Source organism: Narcine bancroftii, chromosome 8 (assembly GCF_036971445.1).
Source record: "Narcine bancroftii isolate sNarBan1 chromosome 8, sNarBan1.hap1, whole genome shotgun sequence".
Taxonomy (NCBI): domain Eukaryota; kingdom Metazoa; phylum Chordata; class Chondrichthyes; order Torpediniformes; family Narcinidae; genus Narcine; species Narcine bancroftii.
In genome coordinates this window covers 155,754,287-155,776,810 of record NC_091476.1, presented here as the reverse complement: position 1 = coordinate 155,776,810, position 22,524 = coordinate 155,754,287, and the positions used below count along the sequence as shown (strand labels likewise).

The window sequence follows — 22,524 nt, the reverse complement described above, 5'->3', positions numbered from 1 at the left end:
GCATTTTCAAATAGATCGAATTGATAATGTTTGCACTGTGAATGCATGGAAAGTCAAAGGCACCTACCCTTGATCTCGATTGGCCAATAAGTTAACGTTGTTGCCCAGTTTTCTGCTGTTACTGAATAAAAATTACCATGTAGGTGTAACCTGTCAAAGAAGCTGCTTCTAAAATAACATATTGCCTATAGTCACAACAGGCCAACACCAGATATCACAGGCCTTCCACTCAGCATTAAATCACCTGGACCACAAGAACACCCACGTCAGGCTGTTGTTTACGGCCTGGCATTCAACACCATCATATGAGCAAAACGTGACCAAGCTAAGACTCCAACGCAATCAAAAAATTCACTGACGACACACTTGTGGGCTGAATAATTGGAAATGATAAGTCAGTATAAAAGAATGGAGATAAAGAACAAAACTCTTGCACTCAAAATCAACAAGACCAAGGAACTTCTTGTGGATTTTAAGAAGGGAAAGTTGTTTTTTCAGAAGACCTCTTCTGGAGCCAGTACATTGAGACAACAGTGAAGATGGCACACCAATTCTACACTTTCTATTAAGTCGGAGGATTTTTGGCATGTCATCGAGTACTCTAGCAAATTTCTTCAGGTGCACTGTGAAAGGATACTGACTGGTTGCATCATCACCTCCTGGCTTGGGACTTCAAGTGCCCAGGATAGCAGAAGGCTGCAGGAGATACCAAATACAGCCAGTTCCATCTCAGACTTCATCCTCCAATCCATCTGTGAGGCACTGCCTCAAGAAGTCAGTCAACATCATAAAGAACTCCTATCACCCATGTTACCTCTTCTCACTGCTATCTTCAAGTAAAGGTACATAAGCCTGAAGATCTGCACCTCCATATTCAAGAACAGATCCTTTCCAATGGCTATCAAGCTCTTGAATCTTCCCTTGTAACACTAATCATAGACTGTTCTGACATCACAAAAATCTGCCTGCACTATTGTAATGCCACTTTTTCTCTCTTGCAATAAGGTAACTGAATATTTATTAATTACATTTGTATTTATTATCCGATTTTAATGAACACTATTGTGGTTTTATTTACGGTACCTGTTCAGTTGCACCAAATAAGAACTTCAGAGCATATGTATATGACAATAAGCTCATTATCATGATTATATCTCACAATAAAAATGACAATGGAAAGATATTAATAGAAAATTTAGAACACATTCTTGAAAAAGAGAAACAATGATTTCAGATCTCCATCAGTTCTGGAGCACCAATGAATGAGTGGCTCACCATATACAAATTTGCTGACAATACCACAGGAGTGGGTTGTATATAAAGGGGAGATGAGTCAGCACACAGGAGGGAGATTGAAAACTTGGCTGAATGGTGCACCAACAACAACCTCACACTCGAGGTCACCAAAATCAAGGAGCTGATTGTTGACTTCTGGAAGGAAAAACCAGAGGTTAACAATCCAGTGATCACTGGGGAAAATCAGAGGTGGAGAGGGTGAGTAAATTGAAGTGCTTGGGAGTCATTATCTCGGAGGATCTTTCCTGGGCGCAACACAATAAATGGCATCACGATGGAAGCACATCAGCACCTCTAGTTTGTCAAGAGTTTGCGGAGGTTTGGTGTGACATCAGAAACCCCGGCAAATTTCAAGAGAAGTGTGGTGGAAAGTGTGCTGACTGGCTGCATCACGGTCTGCTCTGGGGACACCAATACCCTTGAGCATAATGCCCTGCAAAAGGTAGCAGACAAGAGCCCACAATATCACAGGCAAAACCATCGAGAGCATCAGCAGGGAGTACTCCGTCGGAGAGTAGCAGCAGCAATCATCAAGGATCCACACCATCCAGCACATGCTCTGCTCTCGCTGCTGGTCGTCTTGCAAGACCAAGTTCAGGGACAGCTGGTACCCCACCCCTCCACCATCAGACTCTTCAACAGCAAAGGGACATATTGAAGGACTCTTCCACTTTACTGATTCCCCCCCCCCCTCTCTCTCTTGCATAGTTTGTTTACATTTCTTTCCTTGTTTCCACGTGCAAGACGTGCGCAGTTTTTTGGGTGCACCATCAATAAGTGGCTGGCCTGCCGGAAAAAGATCCTCAGGGACCCCACGGACTCGGCTAATAAATCTGGTCTGGTGAGCAAACAATGATGAGCAAACAATGAGCGGCTGGAGAAACTGAGCAGGTCCGGCAAAGTGTCCCTAGGAAGGGGGAAGGGGGGGGAGGGGGAGGGGGAGGGGAGGGAGGGGAGGGAGGGGGGGAGGGGAGGGAGGGGGGGAGGGGGGGGAGGGGGGGAGGGAGGGGAGGGGGGGAGGGAGGGAGGGGGGGGAGGGAGGGAGGGGGGGGAGGGAAGGTGGCTGAGGGAGGGGGAGGGGGGAGGGGGGGAGGGAGGGAGGGGGGAAGGGGGGGGGAGGGGGGGAGGGAGGGGGGGAGGCGGGCGGAGGGGAGGCGGGCGGAGGGGAGGCGGGCGGAGGGGAGGCGGGCGGAGGGGAGGCGGGCGGAGGGGAGGCGGGCGGAGGGGAGGCGGGCGGAGGGGAGGCGGGCGGAGGGGAGGCGGGCGGAGGGGAGGCGGGCGGAGGGGAGGCGGGCGGAGGGGAGGCGGGCGGAGGGGAGGCGGGCGGAGGGGAGGCGGGCGGAGGGGAGGCGGGCGGAGGGGAGGCGGGCGGAGGGGAGGCGGGCGGAGGGGAGGCGGGCGGAGGGGAGGCGGGCGGAGGGGAGGCGGGCGGAGGGGAGGGGGGCGGAGGGGAGGGGGGCGGAGGGGAGGGGGGCGGAGGGGAGGGGGGCGGAGGGGAGGGGGGCGGAGGGGAGGGGGGCGGAGGGGAGGGGGGCGGAGGGGAGGGGGGCGGAGGGGAGGGGGGCGGAGGGGAGGGGGGCGGAGGGGAGGGGGGCGGAGGGGAGGGGGGCGGAGGGGAGGGGGGCGGAGGGGAGGGGGGCGGAGGGGAGGGGGGCGGAGGGGAGGGGGGCGGAGGGGAGGGGGGCGGAGGGGAGGGGGGCGGAGGGGAGGGGGGCGGAGGGGAGGGGGGCGGAGGGGAGGGGGGCGGAGGGGAGGGGGGCGGAGGGGAGGGGGGCGGAGGGGAGGGGGGCGGAGGGGAGGGGGGCGGAGGGGAGGGGGGCGGAGGGGAGGGGGGCGGAGGGGAGGGGGGCGGAGGGGAGGGGGGCGGAGGGGAGGGGGGCGGAGGGGAGGGGGGCGGAGGGGAGGGGGGCGGAGGGGAGGGGGGCGGAGGGGAGGGGGGCGGAGGGGAGGGGGGCGGAGGGGAGGGGGGCGGAGGGGAGGGGGGCGGAGGGGAGGGGGGCGGAGGGGAGGGGGGCGGAGGGGAGGGGGGCGGAGGGGAGGGGGGCGGAGGGGAGGGGGGCGGAGGGGAGGGGGGCGGAGGGGAGGGGGGCGGAGGGGAGGGGGGCGGAGGGGAGGGGGGCGGAGGGGAGGGGGGCGGAGGGGAGGGGGGCGGAGGGGAGGGGGGCGGAGGGGAGGGGGGCGGAGGGGAGGGGGGCGGAGGGGAGGGGGGCGGAGGGGAGGGGGGCGGAGGGGAGGGGGGCGGAGGGGAGGGGGGCGGAGGGGAGGGGGGCGGAGGGGAGGGGGGCGGAGGGGAGGGGGGCGGAGGGGAGGGGGGCGGAGGGGAGGGGGGCGGAGGGGAGGGGGGCGGAGGGGAGGGGGGCGGAGGGGAGGGGGGCGGAGGGGAGGGGGGCGGAGGGGAGGGGGGCGGAGGGGAGGGGGGCGGAGGGGAGGGGGGCGGAGGGGAGGGGGGCGGAGGGGAGGGGGGCGGAGGGGAGGGGGGCGGAGGGGAGGGGGGCGGAGGGGAGGGGGGCGGAGGGGAGGGGGGCGGAGGGGAGGGGGGCGGAGGGGAGGGGGGCGGAGGGGAGGGGGGCGGAGGGGAGGGGGGCGGAGGGGAGGGGGGCGGAGGGGAGGGGGGCGGAGGGGAGGGGGGCGGAGGGGAGGGGGGCGGAGGGGAGGGGGGCGGAGGGGAGGGGGGCGGAGGGGAGGGGGGCGGAGGGGAGGGGGGCGGAGGGGAGGGGGGCGGAGGGGAGGGGGGCGGAGGGGAGGGGGGCGGAGGGGAGGGGGGCGGAGGGGAGGGGGGCGGAGGGGAGGGGGGCGGAGGGGAGGGGGCGGAGGGGAGGGGGCGGAGGGGAGGGGGCGGAGGGGAGGGGGCGGAGGGGAGGGGGCGGAGGGGAGGGGGCGGAGGGGAGGGGGCGGAGGGGAGGGGGCGGAGGGGAGGGGGGCGGAGGGGAGGGGGGCGGGGAGGGGGGCGGAGGGGAGGGGGGCGGAGGGGAGGGGGGCGGAGGGGAGGGGGGCGGAGGGGAGGGGGGCGGAGGGGAGGGGGGCGGAGGGGAGGGGGCGGAGGGGAGGGGGCGGAGGGGAGGGGGGGGAGGGGAGGGGGGGGAGGGGACCTACATTCCCCCCAGCAATTTTGTGCATTTCCGACTTGCATCAATCGGTGGGCAGAATGGTCAGTCAACAGTCTTGACTAGAAACGGAAAGTAATACCTTGGAGTTGAGCGAACTCTCCCAATCAAGTTGTCAACTATGACAGTATCAGGTTTTACCCCAGCTGAATATTAGTGTGCAATGGAATCCGCCCCCAGGGCAATAAGAAAATGTTAAAGGACAATAAAGGAAGGTCATGCCACAAGCGGCCATCCCATTGGGCCTCTTCGCCAGCAGGACGAGTTGTCACCCCTGATGCCCTCGTAACATTCATGGCTGACTGAAATCCTCCTACCTCTTTCACTTTCTCCCGCTGGCTCCTCACGACCCCTTCTGTCGACTGCGCCCGCGGTTCTGCCGATGGCGGGGCGCCGGCCTCCTCCGGGCCTCCCTTTCGCGCTGCCCCCCCGTCGGCCTCACCGGTCGCCCGGCGCTCTCCGTCCGTCACCCCCTGGCGAACTCGATCCAGCCCGAGTCGGCGAAGCGGGCCGACGCGCCCGCTGGAAGTGGCGGCTGCCGCCACGACTCTGGGCCCCAGCCCGGGGCCGCTGCCCGCGGGATCCCCCGCGCGCTGCGGCTCGCTGGACAGCAAGAAGAAGCGGCGGAGCCGCAGGGCGTCCGGCAGGAAGAAGATGGCCCCGAAGCACACGGTGACCAGGGCGCTGAGAGAGAGCAGGAAGACGAAGCGCTGAGAGAGACGGGCACTACCGAAGCGACTGCCCGGCCCCAGTCCACACCCCGAACACAGCCTGCGGATCATCGGCCCTGTCACGGCACCGCAGCTCGGAGCTCACGCCCACTTCGATCTACCTCGAACCCAGTAGGATCTGCCCCAACATCCAACTCCTCCACCAGCCGGGGGAGGGGGGTGGGGGCTGTGCTCAAGCCCACCCCATCGGGGGTCTTTCCAAAAACGTGGACCAATCCGTTCAACGTTCACGTCCGTCGGGCCCGCTCCCTCGTGGGCCACCCGTGTCCGACCAACGCCGGAATCCGCGAGGCGAGAACTGCGTCCGCGCGGTATCCGACACACGTTCCCCGTCAAACAACACCCCCCCCCCCCCACTGACTCCCGCGCTCTTCGCTTCAGCCGCCGCCGCCGCCGCCTCCTCCTCCTCCTCGCGCCGGGTTGGTCTCGCGTCACGATCTTGACGGCAATATGGACCAATGACGAGTGCGACGGGTCCCGCTCCGCCCTCGTCATTGGTCCATATCGCTGTCAACCTCGGAGGCGGTGCAAGCCTGAATCCGCCCACTCACCTCGAGTCAAAGATGCAGACGCTGTGGAAGCGCAAAGCTGGAGGAACGGAACAGGGCACTTCGTGCAGCAAAGATACAGATCCAACGTTTCGGGCAACGTGGTGGTCGGGGGGAGCCCACGTCCCACAGGTAACGGGGGCGGGGCGGGGGGGGGTACAAGGCTTTGTGAACGGAGAGGGAAGGGATGGGGGCAACATGGTGGTCGGGGGAGCCCACGTCCCACAGGTAACGGGGGCGGGGGGGGTACAAGGCTCTGTGAACGGAGAGCGAAGGGATGGGGGCAACGTGGTGGTCGGGGGGAGCCCACGTCCCACAGGTAACCGGAGCGTGGGGGTACAAGGCTCTATGAACGGAGAGGTAAGGGATGGGGGCAACGTGGTGGTCGGGGGGAGCCCACGTCCCACAGGTAACGGGGGCGGGGGGGGGGTACAAGGCTTTGTGAACGGAGAGGGAAGGGATGGGGGCAACGTGGTGGTCGGGGGGAGCCCACGTCCCACAGGTAACGGGGGCGGGGGGGGTACAAGGCTTTGTGAACGGAGAGGGAAGGGATGGGGGCAACATGGTGGTCGGGGGAGCCCACGTCCCACAGGTAACGGGGGCGGGGGGGTACAAGGCTCTGTGAACGGAGAGCGAAGGGATGGGGGCAACGTGGTGGTCGGGGGGAGCCCACGTCCCACAGGTAACCGGGGCGGGGGGGGGGTACAAGGCTCTGTGAACGGAGAGGGAAGGGATGGGGGCAACGTGGTGGTCGGGGGGAGGCCACGTCCCACAGGTAACCGGGGCGGGGGGGGGGGTACAAGGCTCTGTGAACGGAGAGGGAAGGGATGGGGGCAACGTGGTGGTCGGGGGGAGCCCACGTCCCACAGGTAACCGGGGCGGGGGGGTGTACAAGGCTCTGTGAACGGAGAGGGAAGGGATGGGGGCAACGTGGTGGTCGGGGGGAGCCACACGGTCCCCACAGGGAATCGGGGCGGGGGGGGGGTACAAGGCTCTGTGAACGGAGAGGGAAGGGATAGGTGCAACATGGTGGTCGGGGGGGCCCACATTCCACAGCTAACCGGCGGGGGGGGGGGGGGGTGTACAAGGCTCTGTGAACGGAGAGGGAAGGGATGGGGGCAACATTGTGGTCGGGGGGAGCCACACGGTCCCCACAGGGAACCGGGGCGGGGGAGTACAAGGCTCTGAACGGAGAGGGATGGGGAAGAGAGTCGGTTAGCGGAAACCAAAGTCGAGGTTTGTCCGCTTGGAGAGTGCCCAGACAGGAAATGAAGTGCTGCTCCTCCAAATTTAGGGGAGGTCTTGGTGGGATAGTACATGAAGCCATGGGAGTAGGGCACCGAATTGAAGGGGTTGTCCACTGGGAGATCCTTATCATTAGCCTCTTTTCAATGAACTGCAGCACCTGGGTAGCTTTCCTGGGACCCAGGTGTGATTACTGGGGCAAAGGTGCTGGAAGTACCTTTTAAATTGCAGGGGGATCTGCCAACCTGGCGATTTAAGGGGGATCCCGCCCCCACAATGATGCACCATATACTCACTATAAATACCACCAGATGTTCGCATGCTGGCTGCCTGGTCAGGACATCACTGGAATAAGTGGGTTGGCCACTTACCTTTTCAAATCACCTGTGGAGATGCAGCCTAGGTAAGTTTCACTGAGTTCCCTGTCTACCTCTGAGGTAGGACAGGGACTAGGTTGGATTGACTGGGTCAGACCATTTCTAACTGCCATGTAAATGGGGCACTAACCAGTCAACCCTATTTTACATGGCAGTTTGAAAGGGCCTACTGATACAGACAGAATGAAAGTGCTCCTCAAAGCGATCTCCCAGTCTGTGCCAAGACTCTGATGTCTCCTTTCACAGAGCCAAAAATCAATTCTCACCTTTCCTCTTCATATCTGATTAACACATTTTGTTCTAGACTTCTCTTTCTCTTCCCCCCCGTCCCCAATATTTCCCCTTTCTCTCTCCTGTCTTTATTCAGACACCTTCCTGGGTTTTTTTTTTGCACATTCTTCAAGAAGGGCCTAGTCCTGGGCCCCAAACTTTGGTTATATATCTTTGCCTCCTATGGATGCAGTGAGACCTGCTGAGTTCCTCCAGCATTTCTTTGTGTCTTTACAAGAAAGTAGCTGAAGGCCTCTTTGCAATGTTGACTTTGTGACTAAAGAGATGGAGTTTTGTTTCTTTGCCACAGAAGAACTCCCAGGGGGTGAGTAGCAAACACCAGAGAACATCCGTACAATGTGAGGGGAGGAAGGTTTAGGGGAGATGAGTCTTTTTACACAGAAAGTTGTGGGTGCCTGGAACGCCTTGCCAGGGATGGTAGTGGAGGCTGGTCATTTAAGAAATTCTTGAATGAATGAAAGAAAAATAGAGGGATTAGTTTTTCTTTTTGGTGTATATATAAGTTGGCAAATCGTGGCCCAAAGGTGCTGAATTGTTCTAATGCCCAGTAATTAAAGTGAGAAATAGAGTAAGAGAGAGGGATTACTGAGGGAAAGGGTAGGGAGCAGAAAAAAGAACAAAAGGGAATGGGAAAAGAGCTAGCAGAGGGTGTGTGTATAGGGAGGGATAGTAAGAGGTAAAGAGGGAAGGGAAGAAAGGGATGAGGGAGGGTTAAGAATAAGAAAAGGAATAAGCAGCAGATTTATGTTGGCTATTGTGATAAATATGTTTGCTTCAGAATTGAGGTTTCCTTGTTAGAAATCTACAAACTAGTGTTCAAAGTTCTAAACAATCTGTGCAACCTAAACCAAATGCAAATCCAAAAAAAAATAATATTCAGTAATAAATAATGTTGAAAGTCAGAGTCGTTAAATGAGTTTCTGATAGAGTCTGCTGCTTAGAAATCTGATGATTGAGGGATAGCAACTGTTCCTGAACCTGATGGTATGAATCTTGTGGCACCTATACTTCTTTCCTGATGCCAGCAGCAAGGATCCACATCACTCAGCATGTCCTGGCTGGGGAATACACCCAAATTTATTACGAAAATGTACTAAGTTCTTCAGAGTGAAAGTGCAAAACCAGGTTTACAGTTTACTATATTATATTGAAGATTTTACTATGTATATTTATAAAAAAAAAATGAAAAATAAAATATTCAATAAAAAAAAGAAATGTGTACAAGAAGAAATATATACAAAAAGAAAGAAATGTCGACAAACTGTGCAAATATAGAAAATAAATATTCAGTAATAAATAATGAGCAAATAATAACTGTACAGTATTAGCGTCATTTCCTGTTTTTATCCTTTATGAAATATCTCAACCTTTGCTTCCAATTTTCACCCTTCCCTCATGTTCTATGTCACATTCTTTCTTTCCCGTTCACAGGATAATATATTTCTATTTTTGGGTATATTTTGCTTTTTATTCTTCAGTAGTTCCTCATGATCAAGGAAGTCCTGATTCCAGTAATGAGAGAACTGATGAGGGCAATGTGGGAACTGCCGTCTTCCACAGAAGGGGGAAGAGCTAGTATAGTATCTAATGATTGGTGTACAATACTTATACTTGGAAACCCCTTTGTTCCTCTCCCAAGTTACATAATAGTAATTCCTTGATTTTGGATTTTTTTGCCAAAAACCCTTGTCTGACTTGCGAAGCTACGTTTTCAACTATAAATAAACTTTCTGACTTGAAGTTATCTGGCAATCTATGATGTTACTTGTCTCCTGACTCCACATTTTCTGTTGATAATCATTCATTGATTGCTAATAAACATCATGAAAATTGAGGCAAATTTAGTTTACTGCATTACCATTGTCTACTTTGTTTATTGTTTGAACATTAATATATATTTTGGCGTACAAGTTGAGTCGTGAAACCCAAAAAAATCTCTCAAAAAAAACTGGGGATCGACTTGTATGCTAGTTATACTTTTGAGTCATTAAATTTAATCTACACTGATCCAGCATATAAGTCAACCCTTGAAAAATCAATTTGGCATACATATAAAAAAAAACCCAACCGACAGAGTTTCATTGTAATGTTTATCGAAAACAACAACACATTTAAAACCCTTCAAAGTCACTCTCACTATCGTCATCTGAAGCAAAGATGCCGGCAAGAATGTCCATGCTCTTACTTTTAAACAGTCATCATATGGGTCCCAATCTGTATCTGATGAGGCAGTTTCAACATCATCTTCAGTGTGCCACAATAAATCATCTGTGCCATGAGATTCCGCACTTTTTAAATGATTTTATCAAAGTCTCTACTTTAACTTTGTCCCATGCCTTGAGCACAAAGTTACACAGCATATTAATTGATGCGGCACACATTGCCCCGCCTTTTGTAAACACTTTTCTGCACTCGACATCTAAATATTCCATTCCTTGTGCACACGATCTTTGAATGGCTTGTTCAAGCAGACCTCGAGAGGTTACGATATAGTTGTCAAACCACCCAGGATAACTGCCATGTAAGTATTCTGTAATGCGAATCTACTTTGTGTTCTTAGTTAATTGGCTACGAAACATATCCAAGACCAGTAAATTCCATTCTTTATGGAAACCGCCTGTTCCACATATTGTCTTCCCATAATTTTGCACCATTTTCATCCATCCATCCATCCATCTTTTTTCATGAAAATGTACAAAAATACCTGGTGAGAATTTAATTTTTTGTTTAATTTTGTGTTTGAAGAATTCCATGGGTCCCCTTGGCCATGCACAATAACATGGTTCTTTCATGATCTGGACTTTTGGCTTAATAGTATAATTCCCATTTCATTATATTTTTATTGATGTTTCTGCAAAATAGCTTGCAATTTTGCTTCATGTCCTGGGGTCAGAGTCCTCTGCACATTCTAGATCATTATTTTCTTGCCTACAAAATTTGGATGTTGATCAAGCAGTAATCCTCTAGGGTGATTAAAGCAAGAGAAGAAATTGTGAAACAGACACATTCTTATATTCTTTAAGCAGAATCTTCTTCCTGGTTTTACTAATGTCATTTGTTTCCATGCAAGTGGTAATTGATTGACTTCCTCTTTTTCTGAATTGATCTCCACCAGCCATGAGACATCTCTTTCCTTAAGAATGGCTGCACCTGAATGATGCTCTTTCTTGGCTGAAGAGGATGCTAGGATGCTATTCATCTCCTGAATAGTAGACTCCTCCATTGCTACCACTATTCTAGTCAGCTTTTCCCACCACCCCTCCCCCACATCCATAGGGTGCTTTCAGTCGTGGTCTGCATTGTGTCTGTCCATTTGGCCATCCTTTTTATTGCACTTACTGATGGACATGACCAGTTTCTGCTGGACTTCTCTCTCAGACTCCCCATTCTCCACTGCAGCCCATTAGGCAAATAGAAAACATTTGCCAATCCTTGCTGGGCAGGCCATCAAAGCGATGGCATTGTCAGATAATGGTCCTGAAGTTTGGTGCCTCTAAATAAAGTTGCATCAATAAAGCATGGCAGGCAGGCTTGCACTTAAATGTTGGTTATGTATTTTTATCTTTGCAATATAATGTACACTATTTGACCTGCTGAGTTTTTCCAGCATTGTGTTTTTACTCCAATCACAGTATCTGCAGACTTTGTGTTTTACCCCCTTCCTGCATGTTGTCTTTATCTGAGGTTGTAGACTTCCTTTAACAAATCTGTGTGAACACATGTAATCCGATTACATTTCAGTTTTATTTTAATTGCATTAATTAAAGAATTAAACGATTCTAACTAAGACGATGACCCCACCCTTTCAAACGTTACTTTCAACTATAAATGAAACATAATCATTTAAGATTAATGACTCGTGAATCGTAATCATAAATTTCTCTTTGGAACCTGTCTACTAGATCTGAGTGGCCAAAATGCTGAATAGTTCAGCTCATGCTATCCGTTATGTTTTTTTTAAAACACAGCCACTACATTCCAGGAAATTATTGCCATTTTCCCGGTCGGAACATGAATGAGGGTGCCATTCCTGTTCTGATATTTTACCTCCTAGACCCCAGTAAATTTCCCAGAATGCCTGCAGTCTAAAGTTAACTGCAGGCATTCTGTGAACAACAGGCTAATGAATAGCACACTTTGCTGTTGCAAGTCCCATTTCTTTAATTACTGCACTTCCAGTATGCTATCTAAACTCGCATAAGGAAATGGAGATTTCAAGTTTTGGACATTTGTGTGTGAACGACCAAGATGGCGGGAGAGGGCTTTTGGTTCCCAGAGTTCCTCAGTCAGTTTAATATAAAAGTCAGAAAAAAATAAAATTGATAGAAATAGCACAAAAGAAGAAAAAATGGGAAAGAAGACAAAAACCGATTTCAGAAAGAATGGGAAAAATAAAGAGCGGGAAGGATTCACCCGACCACGATGCTCTGGAGTTGGAATCGTGAACCCATCGGGCCAAGAACTCCCCTGGAGCTACAGGAGAGGGCAGCCCCAGAGGGGCTGACCCGAGGATGTTGGCGGGGAGCTGCGATCTGTAGCGCTATTGGGCACGAACAAGGAACTGTATGCTAGGGACTTGGCTTGCAGTCGCAAGAGCAGCAGTAGTGATGGATGAGAGATTGCAACATCGTGACCCCTGTCGGGTTGAGCAGTGGGGGAGGGCAACCCTCATGGTAGGGAGCGGCAGGTGAGGCAGTGGGAGCACTGTTGGGCGCAGACAACGGGGAGGTCCATACTCAAGGGAACTGGCCTGAGGCAGGCGATGGCAGCAGTAATGATGGATGAGGGATCGCATACTGCAAAAAAAAATTCAAAGATTTACCAGGTACAGTTGTTTTATCCAGTGATCGAGAGGATGCTGCTCGCGGAGCTCCGTTAGGAAGTTGAATCATCAGGCCAGGTGGGAACCAGGAGTGGCGAGGCAGAAGAGGCATTTGGGAACACAGTGTGGGAAGAAAGGCTGGACGACGATGTCAGAGAGCGAGGTAGATGAGGAAGATGGAGGAGAAAGACCACAGGGGAAAGAGAATTATATTAAATACAGAAGAACAGAAAAGAAAGGAAATAGAGGGCTTGATGCCATTGACCAGATTTTTAAAAAAACATTGAAAACTGGTGGCAGGCCAGGGGATAATTAAAAAAGATTAGATAACTTGACAGATAGGGTGGCAGAAGCAGAGGAAAGAATTGAAAGGGTGGAGGAAAGGTTGTATAAGAGAGAGAATTAAATGGATGTTTGGGAGAGAATGTGGGAAAAGATAGATTCTTTGGAAAATACAGCAGGAAGAAAAATATCAGGATTCTGGGGGTGAAGGAGGGTATAGAAAGGAGAGACTTGGTGGGGTACTTTAAGAAGTAGATCTCAGAGGTGCTGAGGAGGGGAAAAATTGGGGAAGATTTGCAATTAGAGTGAGCCTACAGGTCTGTGCCCCCACTCGGGTCCAAACCAATGACCCCATTCTATCCTGATTAGATTCCTTCGCCTCCAGGACAGAGAGCTAGTTTTATGGGCAGAAGCTTTGGGAGCAAATGAAAGGAAGAGTCCGGCGGTACATGAGGGAGTAAAAATATTTTTTCTACCCAGACATTAGTGCAGTGCTTTTAAGGCACAGGAGGGAATTGGATTTAGTAAAAAGAAATCTTAGGCAAAAGGGAATTGAATATACCTTCCTTCACCTTGGGACTCTGAAAGAAACGGGCAGGAGAGGAGAAAAAGTTTTTTTTAAGGACTCTTGGTGAGGCAATGGACTATGTAAAAACCCTGCCATCATCTCAGGACTAAACATAAATAAGGAGATAAAGGGGAATTAATGAAAAGACTGTCCGTACATATTGTAAGCATTATGAATATAGTGGGGAAATCAAGTTAAGTGAAGAATTATTACGAGGAGCTTGAAGAAAGAGGGGAGGGAAAAAATAAGAAGTAGATGGGTGCATTGTACACACCTCAAATGGCAGGGGAGTTGGCAACAATATCTGGAGTATTGGCACCAGGAAGGAAAAGGATAGGCTAGGGGAGAAGAGAGGGGAGGTTATTTGGAGGTATTGTTTATTTTTTCATGAATGGTGGGTTTTAGTTTTTTTTAGTTTTAGTTTGGTTTGGAGCACAGTCATCTGTACCAGAAATCTATGGTAAATAAGCTGGACGGAAGATAAATATCAGGGAAAAGAAAGAGGAGGATAATAGTAGAAGGGCTCTAGGGTAATGGATAAGACAATGAAATTTGTAAGTTTTAATGTGAATGGGATGAATGGACATATAAAGAGAAAGAGAGTCTTAGCATACCCTTTAAAAATGCAGGCAGACATTGTATTTTTACAGGAAACCCACCTTACAAATCAAAATCACGAAGTTGAAGAGGAGGTGGTGGGCCAGGTGGTGTCATCCTCCTTTAATTCCAGAGCCCGGGGAGTGGCTATCCTGATAGGAAAGAATGCTCCAGTGGTGATCCAGGATGTGCCCACTGATCCGGCCAGGGGATTTATGATGATGCATTGGCAAATACACTCAGAATCCTGGACACTTATGAATATATATGCTCTGAATTTTGATGACAAAAAAATTATGCAAGATATATTCTTGAAAGTAATTGAAGGGTGAGAGAATGTCTTGATGGCAGAGGATTTCAATTTTCGTTTGGATCCAGTCATGGACAAGTCAGCAAAGAAGGTTCCAAGGGTTAGGGTGGCTAAGTCTACTCTGGCCTTTATGAAGGAACTGAATATCATAGGTGTTTTTAGAAGGCTAAATCTGAGAGAAAGGGATTACACTTACTCAAGACAACAAGATTCCTACACTAGAATTGATTTATTTTTGGCATCAGCCAATTGGAGGGTAGGATAGTGGAAACTGAGTACATGGCTCAGTTTCTGTCAGACCACTCACCCTTGACTTTATCCATCATGAATTCACCGTCAAATTGTGTAAAGAGTGCAAAGATCTTTTAATGCCCCTTCTTATGAAGGTTGTGGATCAGGTGGAGGAGACGCTTACCCTCCTGGAGTCTTCCTCAACAGCAATCATCACAGTGATCCCCCCAAAGAAAAGACAGGGACCCATTGAATCCTGCCTGATATAGACCCATCTTGTTACTGAATACAGATTATAAAATCATTGCAAAAGTATTGGCCAATAGGTTGGCAGAATATTTGCCAAAATTAACAAATCCAGACCAAGCAGTGTTTGTAGGAAGGAGACAATCAGCAAACAACATAGCTAGATCACTTAATATAGTACATCTGGCACAGTCAAATGTGGATCCAAGAGTGGCCGTAGCTCTGGATGCTGAAAAGGTCTTCGACAAATTGGAGTGGGACCTTTTGTTCAAAATACTGGAAAAATTTGGATTGAGTCAAACATTTATTAATTGGGTGAGGACACTTTTCTGTTAACCCCAAGCTAAAATTATTACAAATGGGCAGATGTCTCCAGTGTTTCCATTGAACAAGTCCAGTAGGCAGGGCTGTCCATTGTCCCAGCGCTGTTCATACTGGCAATTAAGCTGCTGGTGGAAGCCATTTGGCAGAATCCAGACACAAAGGGGTTCAGGGTGGATCAGGTGGAACACAAAATCAATCTTTTCGCTGATGATGTGTTAGTATATTTGATAGACCCTGAAGGGTCGTTGGCCAGGCTTAGGACCACACTGGAAGATTATGTGGAGGTCTTGGGGTATAATGTAAATCTGGACAAAAGGGGATTATAGACAGCATCAACAGAGAAGTCAATTTAAATGGGCACAAGAAGGCATTAAATATCTGGGGATAAAATTAGACAAACATCTATGCAACTTATACAAACTTAATTATCTCTCTTTGCTCCAGGAGATTGAGGAGGATCTTACTAGATGGAGGATTCTGCCCATAACACTGGTGGGCAGAGTTAACTATGTCTGAATCAAGGTGATGCCAAGGATCCAGTATCTTTTCAAATTGTTGCCCATTTCATTGCCCCAGGGCTTTCTTTAAGGTGCTCAACGAATGTGTCAGATGTTATGAGCCCAGAGGACCCATAAACCTAGTAGCAATAGATATTCACAAGGTTACTTAAACAAAAGTTGCTTTAATTATCTTTAATCATGAAAACAGAATCACACTTTAACTTATCACTACTGACTTAACTTACCTAAATTACCTAACTTAACCCCTTTCTAATTCTAAATGCACGTGTATGTAATAAAACCAACAAGGTCGGGTCAGATACAGCAAATGAACTCTCTGAACCCTTCTCCATTAACAATGGCGTGAAGCAAGGCTGTGTTCTGGCACCAACCCTCTTTTCAATCTTCTTCAGCATGATGCTGAACCAAGCCATGAAAGACCCCAACAATGAAGACGCTGTTTACATCCGGTACCGCACGGATGGCAGTCTCTTCAATCTGAGGCGCCTGCAAGCTCACACCAAGACACAAGAGAAACTTGTCCGTGAACTACTCTTTGCAGATGATGCCGCTTTAGTTGCCCATTCAGAGCCAGCTCTTCAGCGCTTGACGTCCTGCTTTGCGGAAACTGCCAAAATGTTTGGCCTGGAAGTCAGCCTGAAGAAAACTGAGGTCCTCCATCAGCCAGCTCCCCACCATGACTACCAGCCCCCCCACATCTCCATCGGGCACACAAAACTCAAAACGGTCAACCAGTTTACCTATCTCGGCTGCACCATTTCATCAGATGCAAGGATCGACAATGAGATAGACAACAGACTCGCCAAGGCAAATAGCGCCTTTGGAAGACTACACAAAAGAGTCTGGAAAAACAACCAACTGAAAAACCTCACAAAGATAAGCGTATACAGAGCCGTTGTCATACCCACACTCCTGTTCGGCTCCGAATCATGGGTCCTCTACCGGCACCACCTACGGCTCCTAGAACGCTTCCACCAGCGTTGTCTCCGCTCCATCCTCAACATCCATTGGAGCGCTTACACCCCTAACGTCGAAGTACTCGAGATGGCAGAGGTCGATAGCATCGAGTCCACGCTTATGAAGATCCAGCTGCGCTGGATGGGTCACGTCTCCAGAATGGAGGACCATCGCCTTCCCAAGATCGTATTATATGGCGAGCTCTCCACTGGCCACCGTGACAGAGGTGCACCAAAGAAAAGGTACAAGGACTGCCTAAAGAAATCTCTTGGTGCCTGCCACATTGACCACCGCCAGTGGGCTGATAACGCCTCAAACCGTGCATCTTGGCGCCTCACAGTTTGGCGGGCAGCAACCTCCTTTGAAGAAGACCGCAGAGCCCACCTCACTGACAAAAGGCAAAGGAGGAAAAACCCAACACCCAACCCCAACCAACCAATTTTCCCTTGCAACCGCTGCAATCGTGTCTGCCTGTCCCGCATCGGACTTGTCAGCCACAAACGAGCCTGCAGCTGACGTGGACTTTTTACCCCCTCCATAAATCTTCGTCCGCGAAGCCAAGCCAAAGAAGTTCAGAAAAGTTATTTGGTTCACAGTCCAATCTCACTTCTCATTCCTCCAAGTTCACTGGTTGCAGGCAATTCTTATACTGTGCACAAAATTTAACATTTATGAATTTCACCAGGCTTTGGTGCTTGAAAGGTAAATCATTACTGGTCAGGAAGGTTATTGTCGGTTTTCAGAGAGAGATTTGTTGTTCCAGGACATCCACAACTGATTCCTTTTTAATGAGCCCAGGTCTCTAAAGCTGTGGGACAGCTGTTCTTAGACTTTGCTTAAATCTTTTAATCATTTTAAACAATTCTATGAGATCAGATTGTAATCTATCAACAGAAATAAAAGACTGGTTTCTATAACCTCCATTTATAATCAAATTCTTTGAATATGGAAAATGTGAGTTGCACCACTTCCAAGGATAAGATATCCTTCCTCATCTACAGTGGCCAGAACCAAAAAGATTCTAATAATCACATCATTCCAATGATTCAGAAATCCCAAGTTCATCAGGCTACGATTTCCATGCTCTTTTAAACTCATTGGGGCTCTGTTTCCTGTGCTCCACTGGAGCTCTGATGTCCATGCTCCTTTTAAATATACCAAGTTCATTGGAAAATGTATTAGGTAACACCTAAAAAGAAGTGAATTTTTTTTTTGAGGCATAACTGTAAAATTCCAATAATCAGCTCTCTGACTATTTGCAAATTCCAATAGTTCAGCATTTGGCTCACCAGATGATGTTTACCACATGCTCATTCCCTAAGATTATAAGATATGGAAGCAGAAGCAGGCCATTCAGCCCATTGAGTCTGCTCTGCTGTTCAAACATGGCAGGGCACCAGTTTCTGTACTCCCTTCCTTTCAACTCAGTGGTGTTCCAGTTTCTCCTCTCCCATTGAATTTATAATAATAAAACAAGTTAATTATAATAATAAAACAAGTTAATTAAAAGTGTGCTGGGGTACTAATAAGAATACATCCAAAATTTGCACCATTAAAGTCCCGAGTATGTTGGATCATCAAAGTTTTATTGTACTGCAAAAGCTATTTGACTAGATCATTATATAACTATAACATAATTTCCATTCCTTTTTATCTCAGGCCTCTTGATTTAAATACCTACATTTCATTAGTCTCTTTAATTACTTTTGTATCTGTCTTTTAGAATGAACTCTTCTGAGAGCCTCTCATCTATCTGCTTCTCGCTGTTTATAAAATATTCTAATTTATCTTTTTCTGAATCAAAATGGATGATTTCACATTTGTACTCCATCTGCTAAAACTTGTTGTACTCTATGAATCACCCTTTACAATTTTTTTTTTCTGCCTATCTTCTCTTACACCTAACTTATGTCACACCCTTAATTAGGATCTGGACTCTATATTACATCAGTAGGTACTTCTATTTTATTGTAGGAGTGCAGCATAACTAAGTCACGTGAGGTGAATTCGGCATTCCACATGTAAAGTGATCCAATCCCTATTTTGTAAGTGGCTGGCAAGCAATAGTTAAGGGTGTGTTCCAGTGTTGTAACTGGTGTTCAAACACCATAATCATCAACAATTGAGTCTTTTCAAATTGCATTCCTCTATCTTTAAGACAGGTTTCTAAGCAAAACACTAAATCCATGTAGCAATAAGATTTTTTTCCACTATCCTTTTGGTTTCCATCAATAAAATTGCTTTTTACTGGATTCCAATTTCACACATTAGAAGTAGAGTGCACAATATCTACACTTTCACAATTTCACCTCACCCACTCAATTTAAATCCATTGCAAAAGAAATGGAGATTCTAAACCATGGAAATACTTAGGATACAGAAATATCTCATTGGTAGAAGTCAATAGGAAAATGGATTGGGTCAAAGGGTGTTCTTGCAAAACAATACGAGGAGTCACTAAATAGGAAGCTAAATAACCAACATTTAAGGTAATGTGTTGTAAATCTATTTTAAAATTTAATGCCTTTGCATATTAACAAATACAATAAGAAGAGTGCAAACAAAACAAAATAACTAATTTCCACTACTCAATTAATTCAACACAGCATGTTCTCACTCACCAACTTCTTTTCTGGGAATGGCATTTCCAGGACTCAGCAAATAATTTAGCCCCACTTCGCAACAGTGAGGCTCAGCTGAAGTCAAACCTGAGCAGATATTATTAACACAAGAATCAGAAAAATGCTCAGGCACTCCCAATTTAGTGAAAGAAAACATGATGATATTTGTTTTATATTATATAATGCTGACTCTAACCCATGTAATTTTAATATTCAAACATTGGCTGCAGATAATTATTGTTTGTTTTAGGGCTGTAACTCAATTTTTCTCTTTACAATGTCTGGGGGGAGGAATATTCCTCATTGGAATTTCAAAAAGAGTTGAGCTAGTTTGGGAACTTTTAGCTTTAAAATTAGAAAACAACAGTGAGACAAAAGCCATCTTTTAAATGGGTTCTCATCTTTTGTTAAGCCAGGAGGGAAGAAAAATAAACAAAATCTAGGGATTCAGAGGAAACAATCCTAAAATGTTGTTTTGATTTATGTTTTTTTAGTTCATTTGGGCATTGTTGCAATTTATCATAATTACATGGCAATCTCCACACTGTTTCCAATTTGATAATTTGCATGTACACAGATTTTGGCCTCTAAACATTATTTTTCTCTTTAGCTTAACCAAGACTAATAGTAAATGTTATTTTCTCAACATTATCGCAAGACTTTGGGGTACCAGTCAACATTTAATATTAGTAATTATTTGCAGAAAGTTTATATTTTATACATGGACTCAGAGGATAAAAGGTCACAAAGTAGGCTTATCAGTAAAGTTGAAGCATGTGAATCTGACAGCATTGATAGAAAATTGGCTAAGTAACAGACAACAGAATGTCAGGTGATTGGTTGTTTCTAGACAAGAGGTATGAATGAAGGGAATAAAGTTGAGCAATAAAATTTAAAGTATGTGGTCAGGAGGACTGAAGCCTCCACCAAGGAGGAAGGGTCTGTAAGAAGGTAGGATAAGTGCAGACCTTTACTTATTGTGTTATCCTTTCCCAGATCTACTATCTACCTGCATAAATAAAATACACTACCTTCACCCAAATAATACATATTGTACAGGATAAACAAATTATAATGTATGAGTGCATTCCTGACTTGCAAGTGCTATCCACTATTGATGTAGTGGATGAAAGTGTTTGCTAGAACATTGGTGCCTTTTGGAAGTCTATATAAATAACATTTCTTGTCCATCACTCCAGTTACCTCTGCAGAAAAAAAGTGATAGCTAGTTCATTGGTCCTATTCTCTTGCAAGTCTCTTTGATGAAGAGAAAATATTCAAGGTGATCAGTAACTTTATCCTCAACTACAGACCTTATTAATTGCCCAAAATCATTTGTTAGGTTATGTGGCTATAATTGCATGTCTTCCTATTTTCACATTTCTTAAATAGTAGAGTAACGTGCACTTTTCCAAACTACAAAAAGTTATGGAATTGAGAAAATTTTGGTGGGTTATAATACAGGCAAATGTAATGTTCTCACTTCCATTCTTTAAAACATTGGTATTCTTCATGGTACTCCATCCTGAAGAAACCAGAGCAACCTTCTCTCTGACCACCTCATCTGCCCCAAATCCTTCAGTGTGACTGTTATTTTTACTCAATACAATTTAAACTACGTGACACACGAGGCAAGAATTTTTTTAATTTTTGGATAATTCATCTGCTGCAGTATGTTGATAACAATAAGATTATAAAATAAGATGTATACATAGATCTTAAAGGCTGCATAAATTATTACATCTCTTCCCCCTTTTACCACGAATACACATATAAATAAAATAACGATATATATCTCCCTATTTATGAATTAAGTTGACATGATGTTTTCCTGCTCATCAGAAATGAAGCAGCTTAATTTTCATTTTGAGATTAGTCTTCCTTCATTACATTGCTTTTGGTAGAAGGTGAGAAATGTTCTGGTTAGCATGTGTACTTTGGAATGTCAATCACAAATTCTGGCATCATGTTAGCTCTGGTAATAATGGAAACTCTGGAACTTCCTCCATAATATATTAATGTGGTAACAATGTGTTTTCATCAGATTTTCCTTCCCCTATGCTAAATGTGGTGGTATATCTATGAGGGATGGGGATTGGCTGTAATACCTTGTTTTTTTAAAAAATTTTTAATTTTTCACACTATGAACCATATTGACCAAAATATACATAAACCTTTCCCTCTTGAATATACACAGTGGCATTTTCTCCCCTTTGTCCCCCTCCCTTCCCTCCCTCCTTCTCACCCCCTTTCCCCCACCACTCAACGTTCAATATATATGATACATTAAACCCATTAAACAATGTCATCACACAATGAAAATAAACAAGAAAATTGTGTCATCTACTTTTACGTACTGGGTCAGTTCATTTCGTCTTCTTCTCATTCTGTCATTTTAGGGGGTGGAGGTCCGTGATAGGACTTCTCTGTTGTGTTCCATGTACGGTTCCCAAATTTGTTCGAATACTGTGATGTTATTTCTTAAATTATATGTTATTTTTTCCAATGGAATACATTTATTCATTTCTATGTACCATTGCTGTATTCTCAGGCTATCTTCTGATTTCCAGGTTGACATAATACATTTTTTTGCTACAGCTAAGGCTATCATAATAAATCTTTTTTGTGCTCCATCCAAATTGAGGCCAAGTTCTTTACCTCTTATATTACTTAGAAGAAAGATCTCTGGATTTTTTGGTATGTTGCTTTTTGTGATTTTATTTAATATCTGATTTAGATCTTCCCAAAACTTTTCCACTTTCTCACATGCCCAAATTGTATGTACTGTTGTTCCCGTTTCCTTCTTACAGCGAAAACATCTGTCTGATACTGTTGGGTCCCATTTATTTAACTTTTGGGTCGTGGTGTATAGCCTGTGTAACCAATTATATTGTATCATGCGTAACCTTGTGTTTATTGCATTTCTCATTGTTCCAGAGCATAGCTTTTCCCATTTTTCATTCTTTATCTTTATGTTTAGATCTTGTTCCCGCTTTTGTTTGGGTTTGCAGCTTATTTCCTCGTTCTCTTTCTCTTGCGGTTTCTGTAATACCTTGTTGATGTAACAAGCCATCGTTCAGTTATGATTACTGTACTGTCCATGAACTACCAATACACAATCTCACCCAATATTAATATTTTAAATTGAAGTGCACCAATTGGCAGTCAACTCAACCCATCTGTATTCTCATTGTACTGTGCATTCATCTACACCAGAACATAGTCATGTGGAAATTATAATGGCCATTGTTTTGTCTGGCTAAGACCATCTAATGTATCCCCTAAATTCACCCAAAATACCCTGCAGAGGCATATGCCCTATTAAAATAATAATGTTCCATCCATACAAGTGTTTATGATAGCTACTGATAGGTAAAATGTCTGTCTAATTCTGAGTAGTGTTAGGTCTGCTTTGTTCGAGAATGAGTGAGTCAGACACCAGACTGAGTCGAA

At 47.3% G+C, this 22,524-nt stretch overlaps 2 protein-coding genes across 7 annotated transcripts in view; one reads left to right on the top strand and one right to left on the bottom strand.

Moving 5' to 3' along the window:
- The window catches only part of LOC138741431 (mannosyl-oligosaccharide 1,2-alpha-mannosidase IA-like), a 97,360-nt gene that overhangs the window by 66,862 nt on the left and 7,974 nt on the right, over positions 1-22,524 (bottom strand). The window contains exon 1 of one of the 4 annotated variants that reach the window (XM_069895511.1): positions 4,718-5,495. The exons of 1 other annotated variant lie outside the window; for it this stretch is intronic. In XM_069895511.1, the coding sequence (XP_069751612.1) occupies positions 4,718-5,182 (465 nt within the window). In that variant the 5' untranslated portion in view covers positions 5,183-5,495. Of the gene's footprint in view, positions 1-4,717; positions 5,496-22,524 lie in introns of those variants that run through there. 2 more of the 4 variants (XM_069895513.1, XM_069895512.1) reach the window with 2 other exon arrangements.
- LOC138741432 (synaptotagmin-like protein 1) overlaps positions 5,636-22,524 on the top strand; it is a 126,763-nt gene continuing 109,874 nt past the window's right edge. For 2 of the 3 annotated variants that reach the window (XM_069895519.1, XM_069895518.1), the window contains exon 1: positions 5,636-5,811. The gene's annotated coding sequence lies outside the window, so the exon portion shown is untranslated. Of the gene's footprint in view, positions 5,812-6,509; positions 6,549-22,524 lie in introns of those variants that run through there. The other variant, XM_069895522.1, reaches the window with a different exon arrangement.